This window comes from Stenella coeruleoalba (genome assembly GCF_951394435.1).
Source record: "Stenella coeruleoalba genome assembly, chromosome: 21".
Classification (NCBI taxonomy): Eukaryota; Metazoa; Chordata; class Mammalia; order Artiodactyla; family Delphinidae; genus Stenella; species Stenella coeruleoalba.
In genome coordinates this window covers 19,084,723-19,112,189 of record NC_137167.1, presented here as the reverse complement: position 1 = coordinate 19,112,189, position 27,467 = coordinate 19,084,723, and the positions used below count along the sequence as shown (strand labels likewise).

Below are 27,467 nucleotides of genomic sequence, written 5' to 3'. Positions count from 1 at the left end.
AGACAGAGGTCAGCCAACGTCACAGGTAGACGTGGAGCCAGGGATGAACCCAGCAGGCATGACTTTGGATCCTTTATTCACAGCCACTAGGTTGAGCTGCCATCTCGCCAGACAGCTTAGTCATTGCCCACCTGCCCACACCTCCTTGGAAGAGAATCTGCTCTCCTCATAGCACTCTCCTCCCATCCCCCAAGCCACAGGTAACCGGACCAGACACCTGACTCTGGGTTTAATAGCCAAAGGCCAGGTACACTCATTCAATATTCTTGAAAATCTGAATGACACCATTGAATGGGTCAGGTCCTTCCTGTTGTTGAGTGTGTGAGCCCTCTGTATCCATTCAACAAACTTCCTGTTCACTTACTCTATTTTGAGTGATCTCTGTTCCCTGAAACCAGAGGCAACTGATGAAGGTCAAGGTGGTATCAGTAGGGCTGGCTCCAGCAACCTTTCTCCTGATTTCAACCCTTCAAATCTTCTGCTACTTCCTGCCATATCTGGTGGGTTTCCTGATAATTCCTCTTCTTTCTAGAGCAGGTGTCCTGATGGAATAACTTGAATTTGTTTATATATTTCTCCAATAAGGTACCCATAGAGTTTAATATGCATTAGGTCTGTCCTTTATGCACACACACAGACATATATACCCTCTACCTGAGAAAGGTGACTTTATATAGGGCAGAGAAAATCTATTCTTAGACATACATCCAACCTGGGTTCCTGGTACCACTATTTCTCCAATGCCCACTACTGAGCCAGGAACATCCTCCACCTTGTCAAAGACCCAGAAATAGCAAACAGAGGCTCTATAGCGCTTACTAAAGATGTTTAAAACATTTTGTTCACCAATGAATTATAGTAGTAAACCAGTAGCAGAGCCATTATTCACCTAATGAAGGGAGGGAAAATAAAGGAAGCACTGGAAATATTTTATCATACTCGAGAGGGTTTTTAAGAGTTTCCTGAGTCACAGAAGAGAAGTTTCTCCACAGCCCTGCCTGTAGACCTTAACATTAGTGGGTTATTTTTTGTTAAAAATTGCAGATTTCCTAAAAGCACTTTTCACCCTTTTATTAGTTCCACAAATACTTCGGTGCACACCACTAGGCACTGAAACAGCCATGAACAGGCTGCCAAAATTTCTCCCCTCACGGCACTTACAGTGGAGTGGGCGGCGCAGACAGCGGCCAGTTCAATATCATGAAGCAAATGCTTCTGCACAAGGGAAGGCGAGAGGGGCCCACAGTGAAACCACACAACTCAGATTGGGACTTGAACCCAGCCAGAATTCAGACTGAGACTTGAACCCACGGTCTTTTTTTTTTTTTTTAACATCTTTATTGGGGTATAATTGCTTTACAATGGTGTGTTAGTTTCTGCTTTATAACGAAGTGAATCAGTTATACATATACATATGTTCCCATATCTCTTCCCTCTTGTGTCTCCCTCCCTCCCACCCTCCCTATCCCACCCCTCCAGGCGGTCACAAAGCACCGAGATCACACACCTCATCTTAGGACTGACTGAAGCTCAGGTTCTTTATGTCTCATCGCAGAAAGAATTCAGTGAGAGACAAAGTGATAGATAAGAAGTGGATTTATTTAGAGAGATACACACACATTCCATAGAGAGAATGAGGTCTGTCTTAAAAGGTGAGAATGGCCTTGGGAGAAACACACTCCACAGACAGAGTGTGGGCCATTTTCATCTCAGAAGGCAAGAGGGCCTGAAATACAGGTGGTTAGTTTTCATGGACTGGGTAATTTCATAGGCTAATGAGTGGGAGATTATTCCAACTATTTTGGGGAACGGGAGGGGATTTCCAGGAATTGGGCCACTGCCCACTTTTTGCCCTTTTCTGGTTGGCCTTGGAACTGTCATGGCGCTGGTGGGTGTGTCACTTGGCTAGTGTGTTACAACGAGCATATAATGATGCTCAAGGTCCACTAGAAGTCAAATCTTCTGTCATCTTGGACCTGGTTGGTTCTAACCCATTTACGTCACATCCTCAAGGGCTACGTCATTCTTTTAAACGTTGTGCTCTGCCCCCTTCCCTCTTGTTTCAACAGGAGGGGCTCCTCACTCAGACTCTGACTGGGGTTCAGGTGGTCAGAGGAACTTTCCTAGAGAGAGCTATGTCTAATCTGAGGCCTTGGAAATGATGAGTTGGATTTAGCCATCTGAAGGTGCAATGGGAAGGAGGCTGGGGGGGAGTGGTGGGATGATGAGTGCTCTGAGCTGAGGGAACAGCAAATGCAGAGGCACAGAAAGTAGTTTCATGCATATAGAGCTCAGGGGCTGGGGGAAAAGCTAGAGGGAAGTAGGGGTAAGCAGAGGCGTCCCCAGGCCATGCAGGGGGCTTGGACTTGACCCTGAGGGCAGTGGGGAATCCCTGAAGGACTTTAAACCAGATACACAACTTGACAATTATTGTTCTGATTGTGTTATACGGAAGGGATGAGAAAGATCAAGACTGGAGTTAAGGGGAAGGGTAAACAGGCTACTGGGATAATCTGGGCACGAGGGACTGTGATCTGTACCCTTTTCTAGGGTAAAGGCAGTGGGGTGAAGAGAAACGGATGGGCTACAGTGCCCTTTAGGAGGTGGAGGATATAGGGGTTGATGACTGTGTGGATCTGGGACCCAGAGCTGCTGGATGGTTTGTGTGCCTTTTATGAGGAATTAGCAAGAAGGAGGTTCTTTCTGACCACTCTGATTTTAAGGAATGTGTGGAATTGCCATGTGGTTTCAGCAAAGCTCAGGAGAGCACAGAAGACAAGAAATCTGAGAATGATCAGCATAGAGATGATAGTTAAATAGACAGTATCACCCAGGGAGAGACTGTACAGGAGAAGGGAAGGAAAGGAAATACCAAAGATGTACACTTTTTTTTTTTTTTTTTTGCGGTACGCAGGCCTCTCACTGCTGTGGCCTCTCCCGTTGCAGAGCACAGGCTCTGGACGCGCAGGCTCAGCAGCCATGGCTCACGGGCCTAGCCGCTCCGCGGCATGTGGGATCTTCCCAGACCCGGGGCACGAACCCGTGTCCCCTGCATCGGCAGGCGGACTCTCAACCACTGCGCCACCAGGGAAGCCCCGAGATGCACACATTTAAGGAATGGGAAGGAGGATGAGGAGGGGGAGGGGGAGGGGGAGGGGGATGGAGGGGAAGAAGAAGGAGAAGAAGAAGAAGGAGACGGAGAAGGAGAAGAACCACTACCATCCCCCACAGAGGAGCTGGAAAGGAGAGGCAGGAGTGACGGAAGGAACCAGGAAAAGTTCTGACCCAAAAAAGGAGTGAGCTTTCAAGAAAGAAGGAGTGGTCATCAGTGTCAGATGGTGCTCGAAATGAAAGGACAATGTTTGAACACTGCAAAATTATGGGCAGTGCGGAAATGAAAGCAATACGTTCAGGTGCCTTTTTCAAGCCAATGCCCTGAGGGGTCCATGGAATCAAGGAAGAGCGTTTTATACAGAAGAAACTTAATCTGTTTAGATACCAATGGGAAAGTGCCAAGAGAGAGAGGTTGAAAATCCAAAAGGGAGAATGGATAAAGCAAGGCTCTTGAGATGTGGAAGACTGAGATCGGTGCTGGGTTCAAGAGCTGAAATTAGGTAGAAGGAGAAATGGCATCGCCACCTTAAGAGTCAAGAAGGAGAACAGTGCGGGACGGGCCAGACAAGTTTGTAGGCTAGGCGATCGGCTGTTGAGCTCTTATTCTATTTGCAAGCTCCAGAAATCCAAACCTTATAAGGCATGTATTTTATAGATAACAATAAGAAGGGATGAAGGAATCATGTCCGAATGAGTTCAGTATAACTTATTCAAGGACAGTTTTGTTTGTGTTTTCACCATTTAAAACTTGCACTCCCATTCTAAACACAAAAAAATAAACAGATAGTAACTTTAAATATATGCTTCTACGACATAGTTAAAATTTCCATGTCAATCTCTTTGAACTGTCAGAAAACTAAACACAGGAGTTTTTGGCATGACGTTTTCCCGAAACAAGGTATTCTAGATGAATGGGCTCTCTAGATTACTGACGTTTAAATCTGTATATCTTTGATGATTGTTGATCAAATCTTGCCACAATTCAGTGATCCTCCTAAACACTACTGAATTTGATGACGGCTGTCTGCTACGGTACCAGGCATGCAAGCTGCCCGTCTTTACAGGAAGGTGATTCATTCCGTATTACTTCTTAAAAAGCTGTTTAATAAGACTGACAGAACTGTTTTAAAAACAAACAAATAAATACTCGCTATTACCTTAATTCCAATTTTAATCCACCGTCCACACAAATTAGAATCAACTCAAGGATGCCAAGGAAATCCAGATGACCTGGACGAACCCATGCTGTCAACAAAGAGCCACTGCTCAAGAAGTTTATTTTTACTTATTTCTGGATTAGTAGCTGAATTTCAGATTAAAGATGCTAGAAGTACATTCATGGACTAGGAGGTGTGTTAAAAGTACAAGAAAGCTCTTTTTGTCTGAAGGCAAAAACTGAGAAGTCCTTTAGAACACTCTGATTTCTTCTAATCATTCTCTTTCCAGAGCCAAAGTACCCCTCTTAATTCACTTACCCCACACCCTCCTCAAAAGGCTACCTAATTTAGTTGTTAGAATGCAGCCACTTTTGTTTCAATGCTAGGCAAAATTCCTTCCATCAAACTGTGGCAGAAAAGGAATTCAACCAGAATTCACATTCGTTTTTAATTCATGTTCAAGAAATTTAGATGGATACCATGTCGAGTATACTTATGGTTTATGGTTTTGCTGTAAAGTCATTTCTTGAAAAACAGTCATTTTTGAAACTGTATTTTTAATTTTGAAAAGCATGTTCTGATTTGGTACTTCTTAAAATACAGAAACAATATATCACCAGAGATTTTTATCCTTAGCATCTTGGCAGATTGCTGAAACACTGTTATTGGCTGAGAGGTTTGGAAATTCATGTTGGCTTCCAATAAATCTGAATAAAACCTTTCTATTATGTGCTCAGAGAAAGTAATTAAAACAGTGCCAGCTCTTCATCATCATGATTCAAAGCCTCTAAATTCAAGTTTAGAATATGCAAACTAAGAAGAATTTTAAAAATTAAAATAACTTGAAATGGCGAGGTCCTTAAAACTGAAGTCTGATAGTCTTGTCACATTTATATTCTACTTATTAATATGCAGTAACTACAAACAACTTCTCCAACTTAAGCTTTCACCAGATTTTTCTATTTTTATATCATTGCATAGACTGAACTCAACTGATCAGTTGCTTAATGACTGTCAATTTCTCTAAAAAAATCAAGCCTTAGAAATTAAAAAAAAAAAAGGCAATTTCTAAATAATATTCCAGGGGGCAGGGGAGATACAGGCAGAGGGAGAAAGACAAATACAACAGACCGTTATCATATAGTGTGCTTGTGGGTAAGGGAAGTCCAGGGCACTACCAGAACACACAGAAGGGAGTGCCCTGTTCAGGGGGCTGGGGTGGGTGTCAGCAGGGGAGTCTTCCTGGGGAAGCCATGACTGATCTGATTCCTTATCCATTCTTCCATTCCAGAATTTATTTTTTTTAAAAAAGGCTGAATACCGCTTAAGGAGTCCTTAGAACAAAGAATACAAATATGAAAATCAATATTGAATTTTTCTAATAAAGAAGCAGTATCCAAAATCTTTAATATTCATTTTGAAATTGACAATTTATACAATCAGCCATTTCTTAAAGTCAGTTATTTAAAACTTCAATTTTTCTTCTCTTACTTTATTTGAAAAAACCCTTTTGGTGGGTGGGAGGGATAAATTAGGAGTTTGAGATTAACAGATAACACATTACTATATATAAAACAGATAAACAAGGACCTACTATAGAGCACACGGAACTATATTCAATATCTTATGATAACCTATAATGGAAAAGAATCTGAAAAAGAATACACATATAACTGAATCATTTTGCTGTACACCTGAAACTAACACAACATTGTAAATCAACTATACTTCAATAAAAATATTTTAAAAACAAAAAAAAATTTCTTGGAAAAAGATACTGAATTTTATATAAATACTTAATAACAACTAAAGTTACTTCCCTAATAAATAGTAACCAATCCTTAAAATAATCATATTAATTTGCAAATTCTTAATCAGAAGTTCCTGGAAATATCTATCTTGATTTTTAATTTTGAATAGCAATACCTTAAATTACTATATAATTTAATATTCCTGTTATTTCATAATCTTCTAAAAACTCTATTTGGTAATCAATGATTAATAAGAGTTTTCTAAACAAACAAAGTATTTAAATAATGTGTGAAGAACGGGCTCTATAAGGAATAGGATTTATAAAAACAAAATATATAAAGCATTGTAAAACCTCCTGCTATTTAAGCAGAAATTTAAAATATGTATACACAGATAACTACTACTCATCAGGTTACTCAAATTTTGTTTTTCCTTTAAAGAAAAAGAAAAAAAATATGTTCTCCTTGTGATGCGAACTCAGGATTTACTCTTAGCAACTTTCAGATATTAATCATGTTGTACATCACATCCCTAGCACTCATCTAAAACATTCATCTTTAATCTTTTTGTTACTAAAAAATAAAACTGTAACTTGGCCTCTCTAATGGCTCTGTACTACAGTCTGGCAATGATGTCCCTGAAGTATTAAAGTAAGAAGAAGGCGGCACTCTCCTGCTGCTTCTCTGCAAAGCAAAGAGCTGTTTCATCTGATCTTCACAGTATTCAGCACCAAGATGCAGAGGGAGAAATATCTCCCGTGGGGCTCTGATTCCTGCTCTGTCCAGGAAACCAGCACTGTTATTTCCCAACCCTGACTTTAAATGAAACCATACCATGCAGAGACTTGTAGATGAATTATTTTGGTCAATCAGGGCTTAGTGTCCATAATTTTAAAATATGCTTGGAAAGGTTTATAAGTATCAGCACACTCCTAAGTAACAGAGAATTATGAAATATGCAGCATGAGCTGAATGTTAATGCTTCAAACCTATCATATCTAATCTACCGTATCTAATCGGCCTCCTGCCAACTTCTCCAACTGGAACAATCCAGCCTGGGTTTCAAAACCACCCCTCTGTCATCTGATCTCAGCCTGCCTTCCTAGCCTTATCCTTTGCTACCCTCCACATGAATACTGTAATCCAATTTGTCCATCAACTGCCCCTAGAATACTGCCCTCTTGTCCACACACAGGTGACAAGATTTATGGACCTGTCTGATTCTGGTTGCCCCCTTGTCCTCTAGGGAGGGTTCGGTTCCCAGGCCTTCTGAGCTACTGCAGGGACAGCAGGAAGGTTCTTTCTTGCCTGTCAGCCAGCTCCTGAGCTTTCCTTTGACTCAAGGAAGAAAAAACCCACCTTATGCTTAGCAAATATAAAGCCAAGAAGCAGGCTGATTTATATAATAAAGGGCTGGGGGTGAGAGGAGAATCCACGCCTAGAGAGAATCCACCTGGCAGAGAGAAGTGGGGAGGAGAGGAAAGGAGGGTTTGGAGAAGTGCTGGTACGGAGTATGAGTTGGATGTCCTTCAGGAGATACAAGTGCATGTGGAAATTCCTTTCAAATATACTTTGGGCAGCTGGTCAGCGTTTCTCTGAATATGACCAACCTCCCCCACAAAAGAGTATGGCTCCCGTGGCACTCGGGTAGGAGGGACACTTGGTTTATGCTACGTGCCCTCCTATGCGCCCTCCTGCTCTCTCCCTGCCAGAGAAGGTAAAATTGCTGGTTTGGTATAAAACAAAATGTACACATTTACATACCATCACTTCTAAATAGGATTTATTCAGCTTAACAGAAATGACTGGCAACAGATCCCTGGAAACAAATTTAATAGAACAAGTCAAGTAAGGGCAGCTGAGAGAACGTCAGAAAAGGAATGAGAGAGTTGTACCAAAGATGTGAGGTTAAGGATAATTGCTGTAATTACAGCAGAGGGTCAGGAAAGACAAATGCATCTAAATAATTCTGCAGTCTTCTTTGAGATATAACTGACCTATAACATTGTATTACAAAGATGTTTTAAATGAATTCAGTTACTTAGTAATCTCCCAATGATATTTAATTTTAAAGCCCTTTTAATGCTCTTACTTTTTAATTATAAAGTACGAGGAAATGTATTTTAGAAATCTTAACATCACACTTGAACCCCTAGTGGATACTACACTGAGTTTCCTTTTAATGTCTTCAGAGCTCCTGGTCTCTCCCCGCCTCCTGGCTTCCTGCACGGAGGACCTTAGAGGCAAACACCCCTCACTCCACGTTCACTGCAGTATCCCTTGCATCTCGGACGGGTGGCCATCCTCCACGGGCAAACACTTCTCAAGGCTCCTGCTCTCAACTTGTGTAGCTCCCACTGCTAGAAGACCCTTCTTTTACAGAGCCCTCCTGTAACTCCTACCCATTGGCCTAATTCTGCCCTAAGAATAAAGGTAGAAAGTCCTGCCATTCAAATAATTCCAAATGGCTGTCATCCCAAGATTCCTCTCCACGCAGATAAATACATTCATTCAAAGTACAACACTGATAAACACTAACTTAAAGTACGACACTCCCAGCAAGTCAAAGCATTCCATATGTGGTCAAGCAAGTACAGAGTCTAATTTATTACCTTCTCCATTCTATATACTTTTATCATTCTTTCTGTTTTTTTATTAGTCACCTCAAACCATGGCAACACAGTGCGCAGAGCTCCTCTGGGTCTGGCGCCTCGCCATCTCCTCGGGACATCTCCTGCCTCTTCCTCATACCCTTGTGCTACGCGGGGCTTTCCCTTTAATGTCCTCAGAACTCTGAGCCTCTTACTGCGTCCAGGCTTTCTGCATAGTCGCTGCTCCTTTCTGGAAAGTTACTCTTTCTCCTCTTCTCCTGGAGACCTCCCAATCCTCCCTGACACCCTCCCCCAAGCTAAATTAGGTCACGCTATTGCTTGTGCTCACAGCACTCCGTAGTTTTGTTTTTTTTTTTTTTGCGGTACGCGGGCCTCTCACTGTTGTGGCCTCTCCCGTTGCGGAGCACAGGCTCCGGACGCGCAGGCTCAGCGGCCATGGCTCACGGGCCCAGCCGCTCCGCTGCACGTGGGATCTTCCCAGACCGGGGCACGAACCCGCATCCCCTGCATCGGCAGGCGGACTCTCAACAACTGTGCCACCAGGGAAGCCCTTTTTTAAAAAATTTTTATTGGAGTATAGTTGCTTTACAATGCTGTGTTAGTTTCTGCCGTACAGCAAAGTGAATCAGCTATACACATACATATATCCCCCTCTTTTTTGGATTTCCTTTCCATTTAGGTCACCACAGAGCATTGAGTACAGTTCCCTGTGCTACACAGTAGGTTCTCATTAGTTATCTATTTTATACACAGTATCAATAGTGTATATATGTCAGTCTCCATCTACCAATTCATCCCACCCCACCCCTTTCCCCCTTGGTATCCATACGTTTGTCTCTATGTCTGTGTCTCTATTTCTGCTTTGTAAATAAGATCGTCTATACCAATTTTTTTCAGATTCCACATACATGCGTTAATATCCTGTATTTGTTTTTCTCTTTCTGACTTACTTAATGTAAGGCCAGACACTATAAAACTCTTAAAGGAAAACATAGGCAGAACACTCTTTGACATAAATTGCAGCAAGATCTTTTTTGACTCACCTCCTAGAGTAATGAGAATAAAAACAAAAATAAATGAATGGGACCTACTTAAACTTAAGAGCTTTTGCGCAGCAAAGGAAAACGTAAGCACTCTGTACTTTTACGACACTTTTTCTTTATCACAATCATACTCAGCTACCTGGAGGAACATGTTTTACTCCTTGTTATGGGTTGAACCCATTTAAAAAGAAGAGAGAGAGATGCTGAAGTCCTAAACCCTTATACCTTATTTGGTGACATTATTTGAAAACAGGGTCTTTGCTGGTGTTACCAGATTAAGATTAGATCATTAGGGTGAGTCTTAATCCAATATGACTGGTGTCCTTATAAGAAGAGGAAAATGCTGTGTGAAGACACAGACAGATGGGAAGAATGCCATGTGATGACAGAGGCAGAAATTGGAGTGACGTAGCTGCAAGCCAAGGAACACCTACAATTGAGGACCACCACCAGCAGCCAGAGGGGGAAAGAAGGGATTTTTCCCTCCACACTTGAGAGGAGCGTGGCCCTGCTGCCACCTTGATTCTGGGCTTCTAAGTTTCCAGAGCTGTGCAATGATACATTTTTGTTATTTTAAGCCACCCAGTTTGTGGTGCTTTTGTAATGGCAACCCTCGGAAATGAATACACTCTTTTACTCTAAGTTTCTGGAAAGGAAGCTCTATATTTTCTTCATTTGCTGCATTCTCACTGTACTCATAGTGATTAAAATATAGAGAGGAGTGCAGTACACATTTGTTCCGTGAATGAATGACTCATACTTGGTTTCTAGTTAACTAAAACCTTGAGGTCTTTTTTTCTCAAAGACATCAACATAGACTGGTCTTCTTGATTCCATTTTATTTCATTGATTATTTTCAAACCTAAATTCAGAATTTTAAGTTTCATATTATTTGAGATTATGTGTAACATAAATCCATCCATCAGTGTATTAAGCATCTTACCTATCTTTATGTCACTGCAAATTTAACAAGAATGACTTCTACCTTAATCCAAGTAAATGATAAAAATGTGACAGGGCAAAGGACAGAGTACCATGGCATGCCACCAAGAATGTCCCTCCAAGCTGGTATCGACCCATTAATCAACACTCTAAGTATATCGTGCAAACAACTAGAGACCCACATTTCTCTCCTGCTTATCCCAAGGTTATCACAACACATGGTATTAAATGCTTTGCCGAAATGCTAACTGTTATGTTTAAACTTTTGAATTCCACCATTCTGATAACTACGTAACAAAGAGGGTACGGAGTTCGTTAGGCATAACTGTTCTTTATGAACTCACGATGCCTTTTGGGGACTGGTCACTTCTTCTCCAAACCACACCACACAGTCCTAGAATTTTTCTGGTGAACTGTATCCAGCCCCCTGATCTGTGGTTTCCAGGATCTACATTGGCCTCCGTTTTGAAGACAAGGGTTACTGTCTCTTTCTTGCTGCTCCCTTTCTTGTACTTCAGGGCACCTCCAAGATGACAGATGGTCCCGCTACACTCATATCTACAAATTATTTTAATATTGCAAGATGTAATTCATCCAGGCCTGAAATTGTGAGATAGTTTAAAGCAGCTGCATTCTCTCTCACCAATTTGGACCTCAGCTTCCCTTTCAATTATGTGTTCTATCCTTCTGGTCAGAGAGCCACCCTTCTCCTAAATACAAGAGCAGTTCTGCCTTCCCTCAGTCATCTATTGCTACCACTCTAAGGTCGCCCTTATTTCTCCTTCCTGATTAAATATTTCATAAAGATTCAACTCAAACATTCCTTTGCTCCTTTAAATAGATTCATACTTTATTCTTCCACCTTTGAAGTCTGAGTCCCTCAAATGAATTCCTGTGACAGCCACAATGAACCTTTCTGGTGTGTGCCCTTCTCATTCCTCACTCTGAGCATTCACTATCTGATTAGGATTTTGATTATACAATCGTCCCTCGGTATCCGCGGGGGACTGGTTCCAGGACCGGCCGTGGTTACCCAAATCCACTGATGCGCAAGCCCCATGATCAGCCCTACGTATTCACAGGTTCCCTATTTGCGGGTTCCGCATCCGCAGACACGGAGGGCCAGCTCTATTTGTCTTTTCTTCTTTCCAAACATTATTACATACAGTCCATGAAATTATATCCGTATTTTCTCTGAGTATTTAAAAGTCTAACTTTTAAAAATCTAGAGTACGTAGACTGAGTCTGCCAGATGGCCGTTAGGGAACATTCTAAGGTTTAAACAAATAATTTCCTTGTCACCAAGAGACAAACATTTTGTGAATATCTCCAAAAAGTAGAGCTTGTGCAAATTCTGTGAACCGCCTAAGCTACTACTTGGCCTCCCTATTTCATTTATCTTTGGTCAACAAAGACCAAGTTTGTTTAAGAATCTTTCACAGGAAGGTTTCGACGAATCCCGCTTGCGGGAAGGTCGTTGTTTGCCAGCAGCAAAACAACGTTTCATCATCTACGGCCCTCACACCATCCAGTTGCTTAATGTACTCTGAGCGCAACCTCACAGGCACCCAGCCACGAACAGAGGTGTAGAAGGCAGGGTTCTACCGTGGTCATTTGAAGGTAAGCAGCTCACTGTCGAATTAAAACTCTGGCAAACAAACCCTCCTGGATTATCACTTGTGCCTCCCTCAGGACTTGCCTGCAGTTCTCCAAACCCGTATCTGTGTAGTGACTGTTTCTAGGACAGCTTTCTGGGAGTGTAAAGATAATTTATTGAGGAATCAGAAGAAAATGCAACAAATACTAACAATTACAACTATGATTTTTGGCCACTTTCTTGCTTCATATTCCAGAGCTTACTTACTTGGTTTTCAAAAAGACTTCCAAATACTTCCTTTTTCTTCAAATAGAGAAATACTTATAAGCAAAATGTTATCTCTAATGGGGCAGACTAAGGGTCCAGCACATTTAGGACACCCAGTGAAGGCTATTATTCAACTTGAAAAGTCAAGGCAAACTCCTCTGGTGGGCTGAAAGGATAATAACACAACTGTAGCCAAAATATGGGGAAAATACATAGAAACATGGTTCCACACTGCATTACAACTTTATCTAGGTGCAGGGATAGAGTCTAGTTCTGAGTCATCTTTGACTCTTGCCCCAATCAATAATTTTTGGTAATTTCTCCACTTCCAAAAGTTAAAGTGCTATCACTGTGCACAGCCGAGGAGACACAGGGCAACTAACCATGTGTGCTAAGAACTTGTTTCTAGTGGCATATCGTGGCTCTGGATTTTTCCCTGCTGCAAACAAACTAGAAAAAAAAAGTCAGGACTAGATGTGAACGTCACAACTATGTACATAAATGCATAAACACTTTAGCCAATTATTGTACTCATTCCTGAAGCAGGGATTGAAGGGAGAAGGGGCAGACAAAATGCTTTTCATTTGCCTCTTTTCAATGGCAATAAACACAAAACAGCAACTAGGATTCCCCCCTTCCAGGCATCAAATAGAAATTTGAGATTATTTTGCCCTCATGTAAAATTAAACACTTTAAAAATTCTAATGAGATCAAGTGTAATGATAATATTACCATCCACACTCATTTGATCCTATAGCTAAGTGACAAAAGCAGACTCCTAAAAACCACCCAGAGGGAAGACCTTGGGGTTTTAGAGGCAGGTGGACCAGTGTTTACTTCTTAGCCCTCATCTCCTCTCTGGTAAAATGAAGATATTCTCATAAGATGGTTTTGAGGATCAAATGAGATAATGCATGTGAAGGGCCCACTACAGAGCACTCAGTGGACGGCAGAGGCTGTTGTTAATTTATTATTATAATATAAATGAAGGACCCAAAGACATGTGTTTGACATTCATGTCTTGGAACACCAAAAAGCGTCCGTTTATAAAAGCCACTTACTTTTATTTTAAAATATTTGTAGGTACATAGAAATTAGGATTTAGAATGAAACTGATTGCCAATCCAGTGCTCTAGATTTAAAGGAGAAAACTGAGGCCCAAGGACTTTTTCTGGGCACACAGATAGCTAAGGAGACTGGCTCAGGCTTCCCCATTCCACCCTCCCTCTTGGGTAGGACAAAGGGAGTTAAAGTAGCCCAGCTCAGTAGCAGTTGTATGCACCTAATCAAACAGTCTCCTAGCTTATTTGTATATATAAATGCAAAACCCACCCTGGTTTTCCAAAGGAAAACCCACCCTGTTTACGTCTTCAGGGTTCTCACAGATTAAATTCAACGTAATATGTGTTCACAATCAAAAATTCCCCAATACATGCAATAAAATAAACCACTACTTTTTTGGGGGGAGGGGGTGGTTCAAACAACAGAAATTAATTTTTTCACAATTGTGAGACTAGAATTCCAAGAGCAAAGTGCCAGCAGGCTTAAGCCACTACTTTTAATAGTCAGTGAAAACAACCAACAGATTTAACCCCCCTAAGTCTTCAGATACGAGAAATACCAGACAAGCGTATGGAATAACTATGCAGAAAAAGTTTAAAAAATTAAAAGATTAAATTTTTAAAATGAATCAAAACAAGAGACCACCAAAATAAAAAGGCAGATTTTTGAAAGAACTAAATAAAACTTACATAAATAAAAATATAATGGTAGAAATTAAAAACTCAGCATATGAGTTAAACAGCATATTAGAAAGAGAAAGAATCAGCAAAAGAGAGAATTCATGAACTAAAATGCAAGGCAATAATTACATGTAAGTTGTAGATCATAAATTCTAAGTTTTTTGTATTATTAGGGAAGAGATCTGGGAGACATTTTAAAAGTATGCATGGTAAAATTTCATATGGTCTACACTAAAAGAACAGAAATAGAGTGCATATCATCTAAATAAGTAGAGGAAATAAACGGAATAACAAATAAAAATCCCCCAAATGCAAGAAATAATAAAAAATATAGAACATATATAAAACATAAATTAAGATGATAGAAACATGTCTAAAAGATCAAGAATTTATAGTAAATATGATTGGCTAATTTTACAGTTAAAAGTCAAAGAGTATCTGATGGGATTTTTAAAATTCCAGTAATATGAGTTATCACAGAGATACATCAAATCAAAAGAACCTGGAAGTGTTGAAAGTAGACAGAGAAAGAACAACCATGCAAGCGCCAATAATAAATAGAGACAGAAAAAACAAGCAAATAAATACTAGTAAAAAAGAAAGCCAACGTAGTTATATTAACATAAGATACAATAAACATTAAGACTAAAAGCCTTATTAGGGCCATTACACAATGTGAATAGATTCAATTGACGAGGGAGAAATTATTTTGAATTTGTATACACTAATAAAATAGCCTCAAAATACATGAAGCAAAAAGGGAGAGAACTATAGAGAGAAATTGAAAAATGCACACCTTTGGTAGGAGATTTCAACTTACCTCCCTCAATTATTGACGTTAGATATACAAAAAAATGATCATTACTACAAATGATTTGAACATCACAATTAATTTGACTTAATTAACATATAAACTGTAATCAGAATCTGTTAAGTGTCAGCCACTGTTCTAGGCACCGGAGAAAGAGCCATGAACAGAATACAGTCCTTACCCTAATGGAAAGCACAACTTAGATGGGGAGACAAACAATAAAAAATACAGAAAGAAATGTAGGGTACTCACACACACAGAACACTCCATCTAACAAGTAGAGAATCCACACTCTTTTCAAGTCCATAAGAAACATATATAAAAACTGATATAACTTAGACCCTGAAGTAAATCTCAACAAATTTCAAAGAAAACCAAATCATACAAGTCCGACCACAATGCAGATTGGTCAGTTAAATCAATCACAAAGCCATTTCAAAACCAAAGCTTATGAAATTTAACAGTATACTGAAGAAATTTAGAATAAAACTTTATAGCTTTCATAGAACTACAGGTTTAGAAAAATCTTGCAACTATCAAATGTCCCATTTTTATGCAAAAGAACTACATATAAGCTACTCTAGTATAACTGGACTGAATTTTAAAATATCTTCATCCCAGAACTTATCAGTTCCTTCTAGGTTTTATTCTGTTTTTATAACACTCTTCACCATTTAAAAAAAAAAAAAAACTATCCTATGTTGAAATTTTACATCTCTTTTGCCTGTCTTCATTTCTACTTCTACTACCACAAAGTCCCTGTATTCATTATGATTTAGGTTCAGCTGGCACTGACAGAAAACCCCAGATAACAATGGTTTGGACCGGAAGCTCATTTCACTGTTGTGTATAGTAGGTCTACAAGCTGACTGCCTGGGCCCCACTGGATCAAGGGCACAAGCTGCTTCTAGCTTGTTCCCCTGGCATCCTTGCTATACAGCATTCACCTCATGGTCTAAAGGCGATCATCAAACTCCAGCCGCCACATCTGCCTTCTAGTCAGTGAGAAGTAGGAAGTGGGAAGTGTCCCAGTCAGCTTGGGCTGCATACCAAAAATACCATAGACTGGATGGCTTACACAACAAACATTTCTTTCTCACAGTCTGGAGGCTGGGAGGTCTAAGATCAAGGTGCCTGCAGATTCGGTGTCTGGTGAGGGATTCCAGCCTTCTGGTTCATCCATGGCCATCTTCTTGCCCTCACATGGCAGAAGGGACAAGGGAGCTCTCTGGAAACTCTTCTGTAAGGGCATTAATCCCATTCATAAAGGTTCCATCTGCATGACCTCATCACCTTCCAAAGGCCCACTTCCTAATACCATCACCTTGAGGGTTAGGTTCTCAACATATGAATTTTGGTGGGGGGGGCACAAACACTCTGTCCATAGCAGAAGGGGTGAAGAGAGAACCCTTTTTTAAAGGATACTTCCTAGAAGTCACAGAGGTCACTTTTCCTTACTTGATATTAGCTAGAATTAGTCCAACACCACAGAATGCTTCAAGAGAAGCTGAGAACATAGTCTTTATTTCAGGTGTTCATGTACGGGTCCATGTATGGGAAGTAGATGTTGAGGACAAACATCTGAGAAAATGTGACAAGATATAGGAAGAATGCTGCCCAGTCCTCTCGGCCAGCTACCAGGGGGGTCAAATGAGTGCACAGTACACTTGGGTCCCAGGCCACGTGCTCAGCCCTGCTTCTCTGTGGCCAGTAAGGTTTTTAGTCTCTTAGGCCCCAAGTGTATCCTGGATCATTTTCCTCCCCTTGCCTAAGAGGTTGTGTTGCTGCAGCCATGATAGTCTTTAAGGCACAGTCTCAATGATATTCTGAGGCTTCAGTTAGAAGAAATTCCAAATACAGTTTCCTAAGCATGGCCACTGGGTCCTATCTCCCTAAAGAAGTTGCCTGACAGGAAATTTTAAAGTGGGAAATGAAAGCATTAAGAAACTTGCCCTCACGTTCGGGTTTGATTTCTCCCTTTCACAACTGGCTACATGCTAGCAGTGCATCATTCCGGGCAGGGACACAAGTAAAAAGCGAGGCTTTCTTCAAGGCTTCTCCTCAAGTGCTCCTCCTTAGCGCCCTGTGCTAATGAGAGACATGCTGCCAGAAAGCCAAAGAGAGGCCACTTCTTCCTATCGGCACCACCTCTGGGCTGGGTTTTGCCATGGCTGTCTTCACAGCGAGCAAGGTCTGACCCAGGATTCCAGAAACACTGGATGGATGGCAATTCCGTGTGGGTCAGACAGCAGAATTCCCTCGGTGTGAGTCCTTAACCAAGAAGGTTACCCAAACGAACAGGATGGAAACAATGTGCCTAGAATTAAACATCAAGAAACTATCGGCATCCTGCCAAATTAATCTGATATAAATTATTCCAGTCCTACACTATCCCTTTCCCATCAATCACAAAGAACAAACACAGGCCATTTTACAAGCTCTTTTGTGTGTGGGAAAAACACAAAGCATGCCAAATGTTGCCTAAATTCTAAGGGGATTTCTCTGCACTTTTTCTGAAGTGTAAACATATCTTTGACCTCCCTCTATCAAAATATACAATTTCATCTTTGGAATATAGTTTTCCTAGAAGGCAAGTACTGTAAAAGCTCAAAGAGTACAAAAAAGATGAATAGGGGAAAAAATGTAGTCACCTGGCATATATTAGCCTAATCAATAATGTCAACAAACCAGCGAGAGTAAATATCATTATGGTACTATGTGTTTTCTTTCAAAATCAAACTGTATCTGAAAAACGCCAAGCCTGAAATAGGTTTACAGAAGATCATTTCAGTAACATGCATTTTAGCTCAAGGTTAAAAATTTAAGTAACCTTAAGGCAGGTAACAGAATTGATTTGCTTTTAAGATACAAATAGCAGTTCTGTGGTCACAAATCAATAATGGAGTATAAAATAAACTAACATCCTACTCTACTAAAAAAAATATTCTCTTTTTTTGAAGACTTGGAATTTGCAAATATGAAAACACTAACACTGCTGCCCATGGGGACTTCATTGTTTGTGTGTGTGTGTGTGCAGGGGCAGGGGAACTTCTAATATGCCCAGTTACCCGGGTTAAAACTTCCTGTGAACACCCTTTTTATTGCTGTAACCTCAGTTCATCCATGGTCCTCACTTCACAGGAGCTCAGTTATTCCTTGTGGCAATTCAGACTCCTCACTGCCAACCGAATGACACACTCATTACCTCATTATCCAAAGTCTGAACTGAGCCAATCTGTGCCTCCGGCCTTCTCTTCCTTAGGATTAAATCAGTCAATGCAAGTAAAGTGCTTAAAACAATGCCTGGCACATAGTAGGTACTCCACAAACATTAGCTCTTACTATTATTCCTCTTCTCTTCCCCTTCCCTTCCCCTCCCTCCAATTCCCTTACATTCCACCTTACTTTGGTCAAAGAGAAGCGTGTGCTCTTTTGCCAACAGGTCTCATACTTTTCAGGGTCCTTTGCTCACACTGTTTCCCCATCAAGAATGTCTTTTAAACCTCAACCTCTATTTGTAGATACCTCTTTACTCCTTTTTCAAGATCCTTTTCAAATCCCACCTTCTCCATGAAACTTCCGCATGATCCCTCAAACAGAACCCACATCCCTGGACGGCATTCATCACCTGTGCCCTGGACTGGAGCATCACATATATTTGCCTTATCACCCCGTCCCCAGTACAGATCTATCTGATAAGCTGCAAGGCAGAAACTCTGTTCTATGTGTCATCATCTAACCCCTTTGGAAATAACCACACACCCTTGAACTGAATAAGACGCTAAAATGTGTTTAATTTTTTGAGGTGAAAGTAATTTTGGTGTTGAAAAAGTACTGGCCTTTTTACTTAAAGAACTAAAGGATGTGTGTGTGTGTGTGTGTGTGTGTGTGTATTATCTATTAGAGCCAAAAATACATTCTCATAAATCCCTAAGCTTGATATGACTCGGCTTTGAAATATATTTTGATGGAATGTATGCCACAAGAAGAAACTTTCTACTACTGATGATTCTTTGCTAAAACACATTTACTATTTTTTACACAAAATGTGTTTAACATTTGAAACATATTTGTCATTTATCATAGTCTCAGAATGTCCCAAATTCTAAAATCAGTGCCAAATAGCATTCAAAACTAAATATACTACAGCTTTAATATATGTGTTTCACTAGAATAATCATTAATAATTCCTTCTTATAGAAAACTCTTCTTTTCCCCTATTCACTGTTGGAGAATAAGACGTTTCAATCTATCAACTGCTCTGCTGGTAGACAGTGACGATGGATCCATTACCAAGGTTCATAGAAGAAGCAGGGTGCTCTTCCTGGATCAGTCTAGAAGGCCTTATAGAGAAGAGGGAGAAGAGAATATTTTAAGCAATCAGAAAGAGTCAGCTTGGCAAAGTAAGTGTGAACGCTGGTTTTAGGAACCTGGCCACCCCTATTCAGAAGAACTGAGAAACTCACATCTTCTTTATATAAGTGACGTTTGAATGAATGAAGGGGACAAGATGGAGCTGCAGAGGGAAAAGTAAGAGAAACAGGGTGAAGGGTATGGAGCAGAGATGAGAAATCCACAAGGCAATCGGAAACAAGCACTTACATACAAGGCGGTGTCAGAGGCAAAAGAAGAGCCCATAACTCCACATCCTCCATGGAGGCTGGCCTGGGGGCACAGAGCTGGAGGAGACAGGATTCAGAGACAGGCAACTTGGAATTATCCAGGGAAGGAAAAACGCAGCATTATAAAAAAGAAGAGCGAGACTTTCTTAAAGATATTTCTTTAAGATATTGCTTAAAGACAATTCGACCATCAATTTAAAACTTAAGGAGAGTTCTGGGAATTCCTGAAATGAGATATGTTCATAAAATATACACAAACTGACACCACTAAGACTTTTTCTTCTGCTGCTACTACTGAGAGCTAACGTTTATCAAAACACCCTAGGTTTTAGGAGGTAGGCTAAGTGCATTACATATGTTAACCCAACTAAATTACCCAACAACCCAATTAGGTACGTACTATCCCTATCCCTAGCCTACACATGAGAAAACCAAAGCTTAGAGAGGTGAAGTATTAGCTAGTATGCATCAAAGTCAGGACACAAAATCAAGTCTGACTCACCACAGTAAGATATGATACTGTTATTGACCTCGTGGAAGCAATGGAGTGAAGTCTCACAATGTTTCTATTTGGTTACAGTCACTGAAGGTTTTTACTGGTTTGTGCCACCTAAAGATACAAGCATGAAGTGTGTCTTTCAGAGGTCAGCGTTCCCATGATGAACCCTGGACCAAGGGGACAGCGCTGGGACGAGCAAAGCGCTCACCACCACGTCCTGCAAGTGAAGCACAGGCACTCCTTCGCCAATAAATAGTCCGGTTATGAAGTACAGATTCTAAACTGAGATGAAATACTATCCAGAGCATGCCTTAAGGAAAGAAACTTGTCGCCACAGCTTGGTTCAAAGCCAATGTTAGCTAACAATTACGTCATGGAGCTCAAGATAGCTTGCTGAAGAGAAACTCAGAACCAACGGAGCTGCAGGGTACTGTTCCTTTAGTTTTGGATATGGTGGGGGGGAAAAGGAAAGAAAGAAAAAAGTTATAAATACTTGAGACTATCCTCTGGGGAGAAAAAAACTGAAAGGATTCCATTCATAAGCAAGGCCACTTACCACAGGCTTAGGGATATGAAAATAAAAAGTAATCATTGGGGTCATTCACTGCTCTTGTATTATGTTCTGGGCACTTGATATACATTATTTACTCCTCACACACCTCAGCGGAAATGTTGTCCAATCCTCAGTTGACAAAACTGAGGCTCAAGGATGTTAGGGAACTTGCCCAAAATCACAGACCTAGATTTGAACCCAAGGTCTGTGTAGCTTCAAAGTCCATGCCCTTTCCTCTATGCCACATAACCATTTCAGCACAAAGAAATGCAGAATTCTAGCTGTTCCCAGGCTCCTGGCAGCCCATCTAAGACCCAGCTGATGATGAAAGGCATCACCCAGACACCAAAAATATATTCGGCAGACTTTGGAACTTTAAAACCTCATCTCCAACAGAGTCTAACCTTCCAAACTCATGAACCACTATTACCTTAAGATTGAAAGTATAATAGTTATTAAAATATAAGCAATGGAGGGACTTCCCTGGTGGCGCAGTGGTTGAGAGTCCGCCTGCCGATGCAGGGGACACGGGTTCGTGCCCCGGTCTGGGAAGATCCCACATGCCGCAGAGCGGCTGGGCCCGTGAGCCATGGCCGCTGAGCCTGCGCGTCCGGAGCCTTGTGCTCCGCAACGGGAGAGGCCACAGCAGTGAGAGGCCTGCGTATCGCAAAAAAAAAAAAATATATATATATATATATATAGGCAATGGGGAAAAATTTTTAAGGACCAATTGATTAACTAGATAAGTATCATAACTGATGTCTGTATTAAAAATTCTAACATATATTAAAACTCATTTCTTCTAGCTACAAAAATTTCAAAGAATTTCATAAAAGGCTTCCTGCAATAAAAAACTGAAGACTTTTACTACTTTTACAAAAACATATACCATTTTCTGAAACACTGTATTCAATTTACAATTTATCTAGTTCATTCCTTATCCATCTCTTGGGTTCTCAAATATCTCGTATTCTTAGTCCTCCCCACATGTCTGAATTCAGAACATACCCCAGAACAAATAAAGTCTTGGGCCCAGCAAATCACATGTTACATGCTTTCATTTTGCTTAGATTTTATTTCAAATGGCTTCTGATAATATCAGAGACCTTTCTCTTCTATTACCAAAAGTTTTTCTGTGGCCTCATTTTGTGCCCGGAAATAAATTGGTATAATTTAATAGAAGTCAGCATTATTCTCTCAATCCAGAGAAGGAATCTGTTTGAAGGGATGAAAAGGGGGAAATGAGCAGAGATATTATATTTTTTAATACATTATTTTAAGTTTCCATATAGAATTCCCATCTTAACTTTTTTTTTTTCTTTTGGTTGTACCAGGTCTTAGCTGTGGCAGGCGGGCTCCTTAGTTGTGGCATGGGAACTCTTAGTCGTGGCATGCATGTGGGATCTAGTTCCCTGACCAGGGATAGAACCCGGGCCCCCTGCACTGGGAGCGCAGAGTCTTATCCACTGTGCCACCAGGGAAGTCCCCCATCTTAACTTCTTAAGAGCACAGAACCCGCTACTCCAATTCTTCAGTCCCCTGTTTCAAACTCCTCTTGGGTGTTGCTGTGGGGGAAGGGGTCTGAGCCCTGTTGGAAACCCTCCGAATGTAAGCTTCATGAGGGCAAGAACTTCATTTGACTGCTTTGTTTACTGGTATATCCCAAATACCTAGAGAATGTCTGGCACATAGCAGCCACTCAAATATCTCCTGCATGGATGGATGCTTGGCTGTAGCTGCCGTCTTTTTCTTAAATGCTGACCAAGTATGTCCAGTAAAGAGTGACCAGGGTAGGGTGAGGGGTCTGGAAGCCACGTCATTACTTGAAGGCAATTAAAGACAATGCAGGTGTTCAGGTACGATAAGCAGGGAGGCAGCTGGGCCCCAGAGAGGGAACCCTGCTCTGAATCTAGCCAATCAGCTCTGAGAGTTACCGGCCATGTGTCTGGGCAAGTCACTGGACTCTCAGTCTTCCCATCTTGGAAAGAGATGTTACAGAAGTGATATAAGGGTTAAGTGAACAAGAAAAGTGCTGGGCAAAGAGCTTTAGAAAGACAAGTTGCTCATATTTCTACATTTTGCTTCTTTTCACTCTTGGGGTGGGGGAAAGCCTTAGCGAAGAGATGATAGCTTTCTTTAAATATGTGAATGGCAATGTGTAAGACGACAATGACTCCATATTATACTAGAAGATAAAACTACAAAAAAAGGATATAATATAAAAAAGAGTAAGACACTGACCCAGTACAATGCATCACACCCTAATAAAGAGTGTTCCTGTCCATTAGAAGCTGCCTTCCAAGAAAGGTGTCAGATTTCTGTCATTTTAAAGAGAGGACAGGTGATTCAGAATGATTCAGAAATGTGAGGAACCAGGTCTAGTTAAAAGGGTATTAGCGGGCTTCCCTGGTGGCGTAGTGGTTGAGAGTCCGCCTGCTGAGGCAAGGGACGCGGGTTCGTGCCCCGGTCCGGGAGGATCCCGCGTGCCACGGAGCGGCTGGGCGCGTGAGCCGTGGTCGCTGGGCCTGCGCGTCCGGAGCCTGTGCTACGCAACGGGAAAGGCCGCAACAGTGAGAGGCCCGCGTACCGCAAAAAAAAAAAAAAAAAAAAAGATTATTAGCTAAATTATCTGCCAGCTCAGATTCTATGATTTAATGATACAACTTCTTTTTTGTGGCTGATAAACTAAGTTTGTCATGATTCTCTGCAGATATAAACCAATAGTCAGAGAACAGGTAGTTCGTTTACACCAAAGTCCATATTGCCAAAAACCTCCCACCCCACTCAACATCCTCATCTTCCCAAAAAAGTGATAATCACGTAAGTTCACGGTGACTAGAAAATTTTAAAAACCCACAAGGTATTACACCATTACATATCCCCTATTCAGATCAAATAGATATTGATTTGGTAAACCTTTCTCAAGTTTAAAGGTTCACCTTATGCAACAAGCCTATTTTAGTATTCGCAACTGTAATTCCTCTGTCTCTCCCCTTCCCCATGTACCCCTGTATGGAATATTTAACTCTGAGTAGCGGGTAATAAAAACCTCTACCAATGTACCTACCTATCACACATGAAACAATCTTCTACAAGACCAGAAAAGAAAAGCTCTATCATTCACCCACATAGCCTAGAAAATCACAAGATTAAATGCTGGGAATATTCAGATCATACACAATCAGGAGATTTTACCTCTCATTTCAGCAAAACTTATCAGTCTCCACTGCCTTTATCCTCACTACTGAATGCTTCCAAGACCTACAGAAGTTGTGATTCACAATTTGAAAAAGTAGAATCTGTTTGGAGATGAGGCTTTAGTTGACCATTTTTACAAGAGAACATTTTTGGCTGAATGAAAGGATAACGAAGCTAGCCTACGAGACAAATACGAGCTCTAAGAAGCAGGGAGAGGACATTCTGCCAAGATTGAATTTTGCTTCCACTCAGAGTATCCTTAAGAGAATAGGGAAATCCGGAAAACCTGAAAATTGATGGGCGTCAACTCCCATCAATAGCTACTATATGGATATTTCCCAACCTCTTTCTTTCTATGTGTCTTTTTAAGAAAGGAAAATAGATTTGGAATTGCTTCATTTGCCAGTGTGTTCTGACATATTTAAAGGGATCTAGGATACAACTATGGGTTTTCTGGGCTGCAGTCTCATTCCACAATGCGACATTCTCAAAATGTCAGGAACTCTGCTTGGTTCTGTGTAAATCTTTCATCAGTCACTCTTCCCAACTCCCAGTGTATGTTTTTGGGACACATGGTATTTTAAAATGGATTGCTCTCTGGTTCACAGTTCCCAACCATTCCTTACTATTTTGCACTAACCTGTTTCACTCATTTGTATCACATGCCTGTACCCAGGGAATTGGGAGCAAATCAACGGGAGACTCTGTGAAGTAAAGGAAGCCTCATGAATGTGCTCAGCTACTTTGCTCCCAAGCAATCCTGTAAGGGCAGAGCATGGACTCTTGCAGGGAAGAATCAAGATTATTACGTGCCTTTGATATTTACATGCTGTTTGTGGGTTGAGGGAAGCCCAGAATTTTCCTTTTTGACCTACACTGTTACATAGACGTTTGGGGGATTAAGAAATTAAGGACAAAATGCTGATTGTTTTCTTCAGTTATAGATAGTCTCAACATTTTGTTTTTAAATATGAAAATATTATTATTTATGATACTAGTTAGGAAATTTTGACCCTCCTGCAGCTATGTCTGCACATGTACAATCTCCAGCTCACTCTTACATGGTCCACACGCCTATGAGGAATGGTTAGGCATGGTTCTGCTTAAAATGAAATGTATAGGCTTCTTCTGAGCCTAGAATCTCATGATTTATTAAACTAGCAATGCATATATTATGCCTTTAAAGACATGGAAAATCCAATTCAGAAAATAATTGCAGTAGAAGTTCTGTTGACAAGAATACTAGAGAAACATTACTTTCTCTGCCTTAAAACATTATTCTAGGGCTTCACTGGTGGCGCAGTGGTAGAGAGTCTGCCTGCCAATGCAGGGGACATGGGTTCGTGTCCCGGTCCGGGAAGATCCCACATGCCGTGAAGCGGCTGGGCCCGTGAGCCATGGCCGCTGAGCCTGCACGTCTGGAGCCTGTGCTCTGCAACGGGAGAGGCCACAACAGTGAGAGGCCCGTGTACCACAAAAAACAAACAAATATTATTCTACATACATCATTTTGGGGAGGGCAAAAAAATCAAGATTTTTGCATTCTTTTTTCCCCTTTTATTTCACTCAACAGAAATTATACTTAGTTCAATAAAATGAGCACCTTTCTTCCAATTCTTGAAAACAGTCTGAATTCTGATTCATGAATACAAAATTAGAAGTGAAATTATATAGCTCCACTTTACTGATTTCTCTGGTCTAATATGTAATGAATTAAAATTGTATGTGATGAAGTAAAGCCCCATTCCTAAAACAAGACTCTTGAACTTTCAATTACCATTGGTACCAACTACTAAGCTGCTACCTGCACTCCTCACTAGTCAAGTTACCTCCACTTCGGTAATACCATCCTGCCCACCTTAGGCCACCATCATGTACACATTTCCCACCACACACAAGCATCGACCAACAACTATGAACAGGCGGTGATGGTGAATCAATACAAAGACAAATATTGGATTGCAACTCTACTAAATTCTTTCAAAATTGGGATTAGCAAAATGATGTGGGTTCTTGAAACTTTAAGGCTTAAAATCCTTATTAAAATTAATTTACTACCAGTTCTAGTAGTTCAATGAGATAAACAGTTCCTTATGTTTTCAAAGTCACTGGAACAATTTTTTTGCAAGCAGCTCATGGAACATACCCAGCATTAGCAATGCAGTTAAGAATAGAAAAATACTTTAATTCACCAGAATAACTTTTAAAATGATAATACTAGGCTGTTTGTCCTTCACATTTCTTTCTTACTCTGTAGCAAAAAAGATCAGAATAATGTAAATATGCTATTCATTATTCAGAAAGTTCATGTGATCCATTTCAGTGAGATAAAATGCACCATCAACAGAAATTTTATGCAAAGTCTGTTCTTTTTTTGTTTGGTTCACTGAACTAAGTGCAAACCATCTGTTAGCTATGATAATCAGAAAAAGCAAAAATTCAAACAGGTTTTTTTTTGAAAGATAGCACAACAGCACTCCAAACAGAACTTGTTTAAAAGCACCACTTACGAGGTATAAATCCTAATGACTTTAGATGGCTTAGAATCCATGTGTAAAGTCTTTTTATTTTTAGGTTAAGATTACATTTTTCCATTTTGGGGGCTAAAATATGCTATTTAATAAAAACTGTTCACATCACGAGCTTGTCGCTGTTACTAAAATGTCTTATTCAAATATGTTAATTTCCAATAAATTTTAAGATGAAAAACTTTCACGTTAAAATTGTCTTTTGATCCCCACTTATAAAATTCCTACCACCTAAGTAGTGTATTATAGTGATTAGGATTTGCTTTTACACAAACGGAATGGCCTGGTATAAATGAGCGCTTTTGCTAAGTCAAAAAGCTTGAAATCACGTCTTCACTCTGCTCCTAGCTGTCCTGACCTCAGATGAGTTACAGCTCTTAAGATCTCACTTTCTTAACTGTTAAAAGAGAGCTCTAAAATGTCATTCTCAGGAGGCTACTTCCTTTACAAACCTGCCTAGCACCGTGCTTGGTACACTTAGAGCCAAGAACTCAGTAACTGTCCATGACCACGGGGGCTGGAGGTGAAAGCTTCCAAACTTGAGAAACTGCCCACAAGACAGCTTTCGGTGTATTGTTAAGCTTAGGGAATGGAATACAAAACCTGCCGGCACGACAGTGTGTCACCATCCTTACAACGGTAGAACCAAACTTCCAGGATGCAGTGCCTTATTCATGTACTATCATCTAATGAAAAAATGATTTTGTTTTAAAGGTGGAACTCTAAGCTTCAGGAGAGTTTACAACAGGCACGTTTTCGAAGCTCTAGTACTACAAATTTTATCAACACCCACTGTTGTTTCTCCACGGCCTGCAAATGCGCTTTGTGCTGTTTTCTTGATGAATACTGCACACAGACCCGACTCCACCTACACAACCACCATGTCACAAATGTAATGCATGTAAAAGAGGGCCTTTTTGCAACAAAACCTTACAGATCTTAACCACTTACCAAACAAGTTTGGCAATGGATAAGAATTTCAGTAGAGAAACCAACTTAAAAATTCTTCACTCTGCTTTGCTATTATTCAT

General features: G+C 40.6%; 1 protein-coding gene across 7 annotated transcripts in view; it reads right to left on the bottom strand.

Moving 5' to 3' along the window:
* The window catches only part of SLC7A2 (solute carrier family 7 member 2), a 73,932-nt gene that overhangs the window by 37,075 nt on the left and 9,390 nt on the right, over positions 1-27,467 (bottom strand). The window contains exon 1 of one of the 7 annotated variants that reach the window (XM_079909509.1): positions 20,161-21,273. The exons of 4 other annotated variants lie outside the window; for them this stretch is intronic. Coding sequence is in view for 1 of the 3 variants with exons in the window: in XM_079909504.1 (XP_079765630.1) it covers positions 8,635-8,661 (27 nt within the window). In the remaining 2 variants the exon portion in view is untranslated. Of the gene's footprint in view, positions 1-8,634; positions 9,159-20,160; positions 21,274-27,467 lie in introns of those variants that run through there. 2 more of the 7 variants (XM_079909504.1, XM_079909508.1) reach the window with 2 other exon arrangements.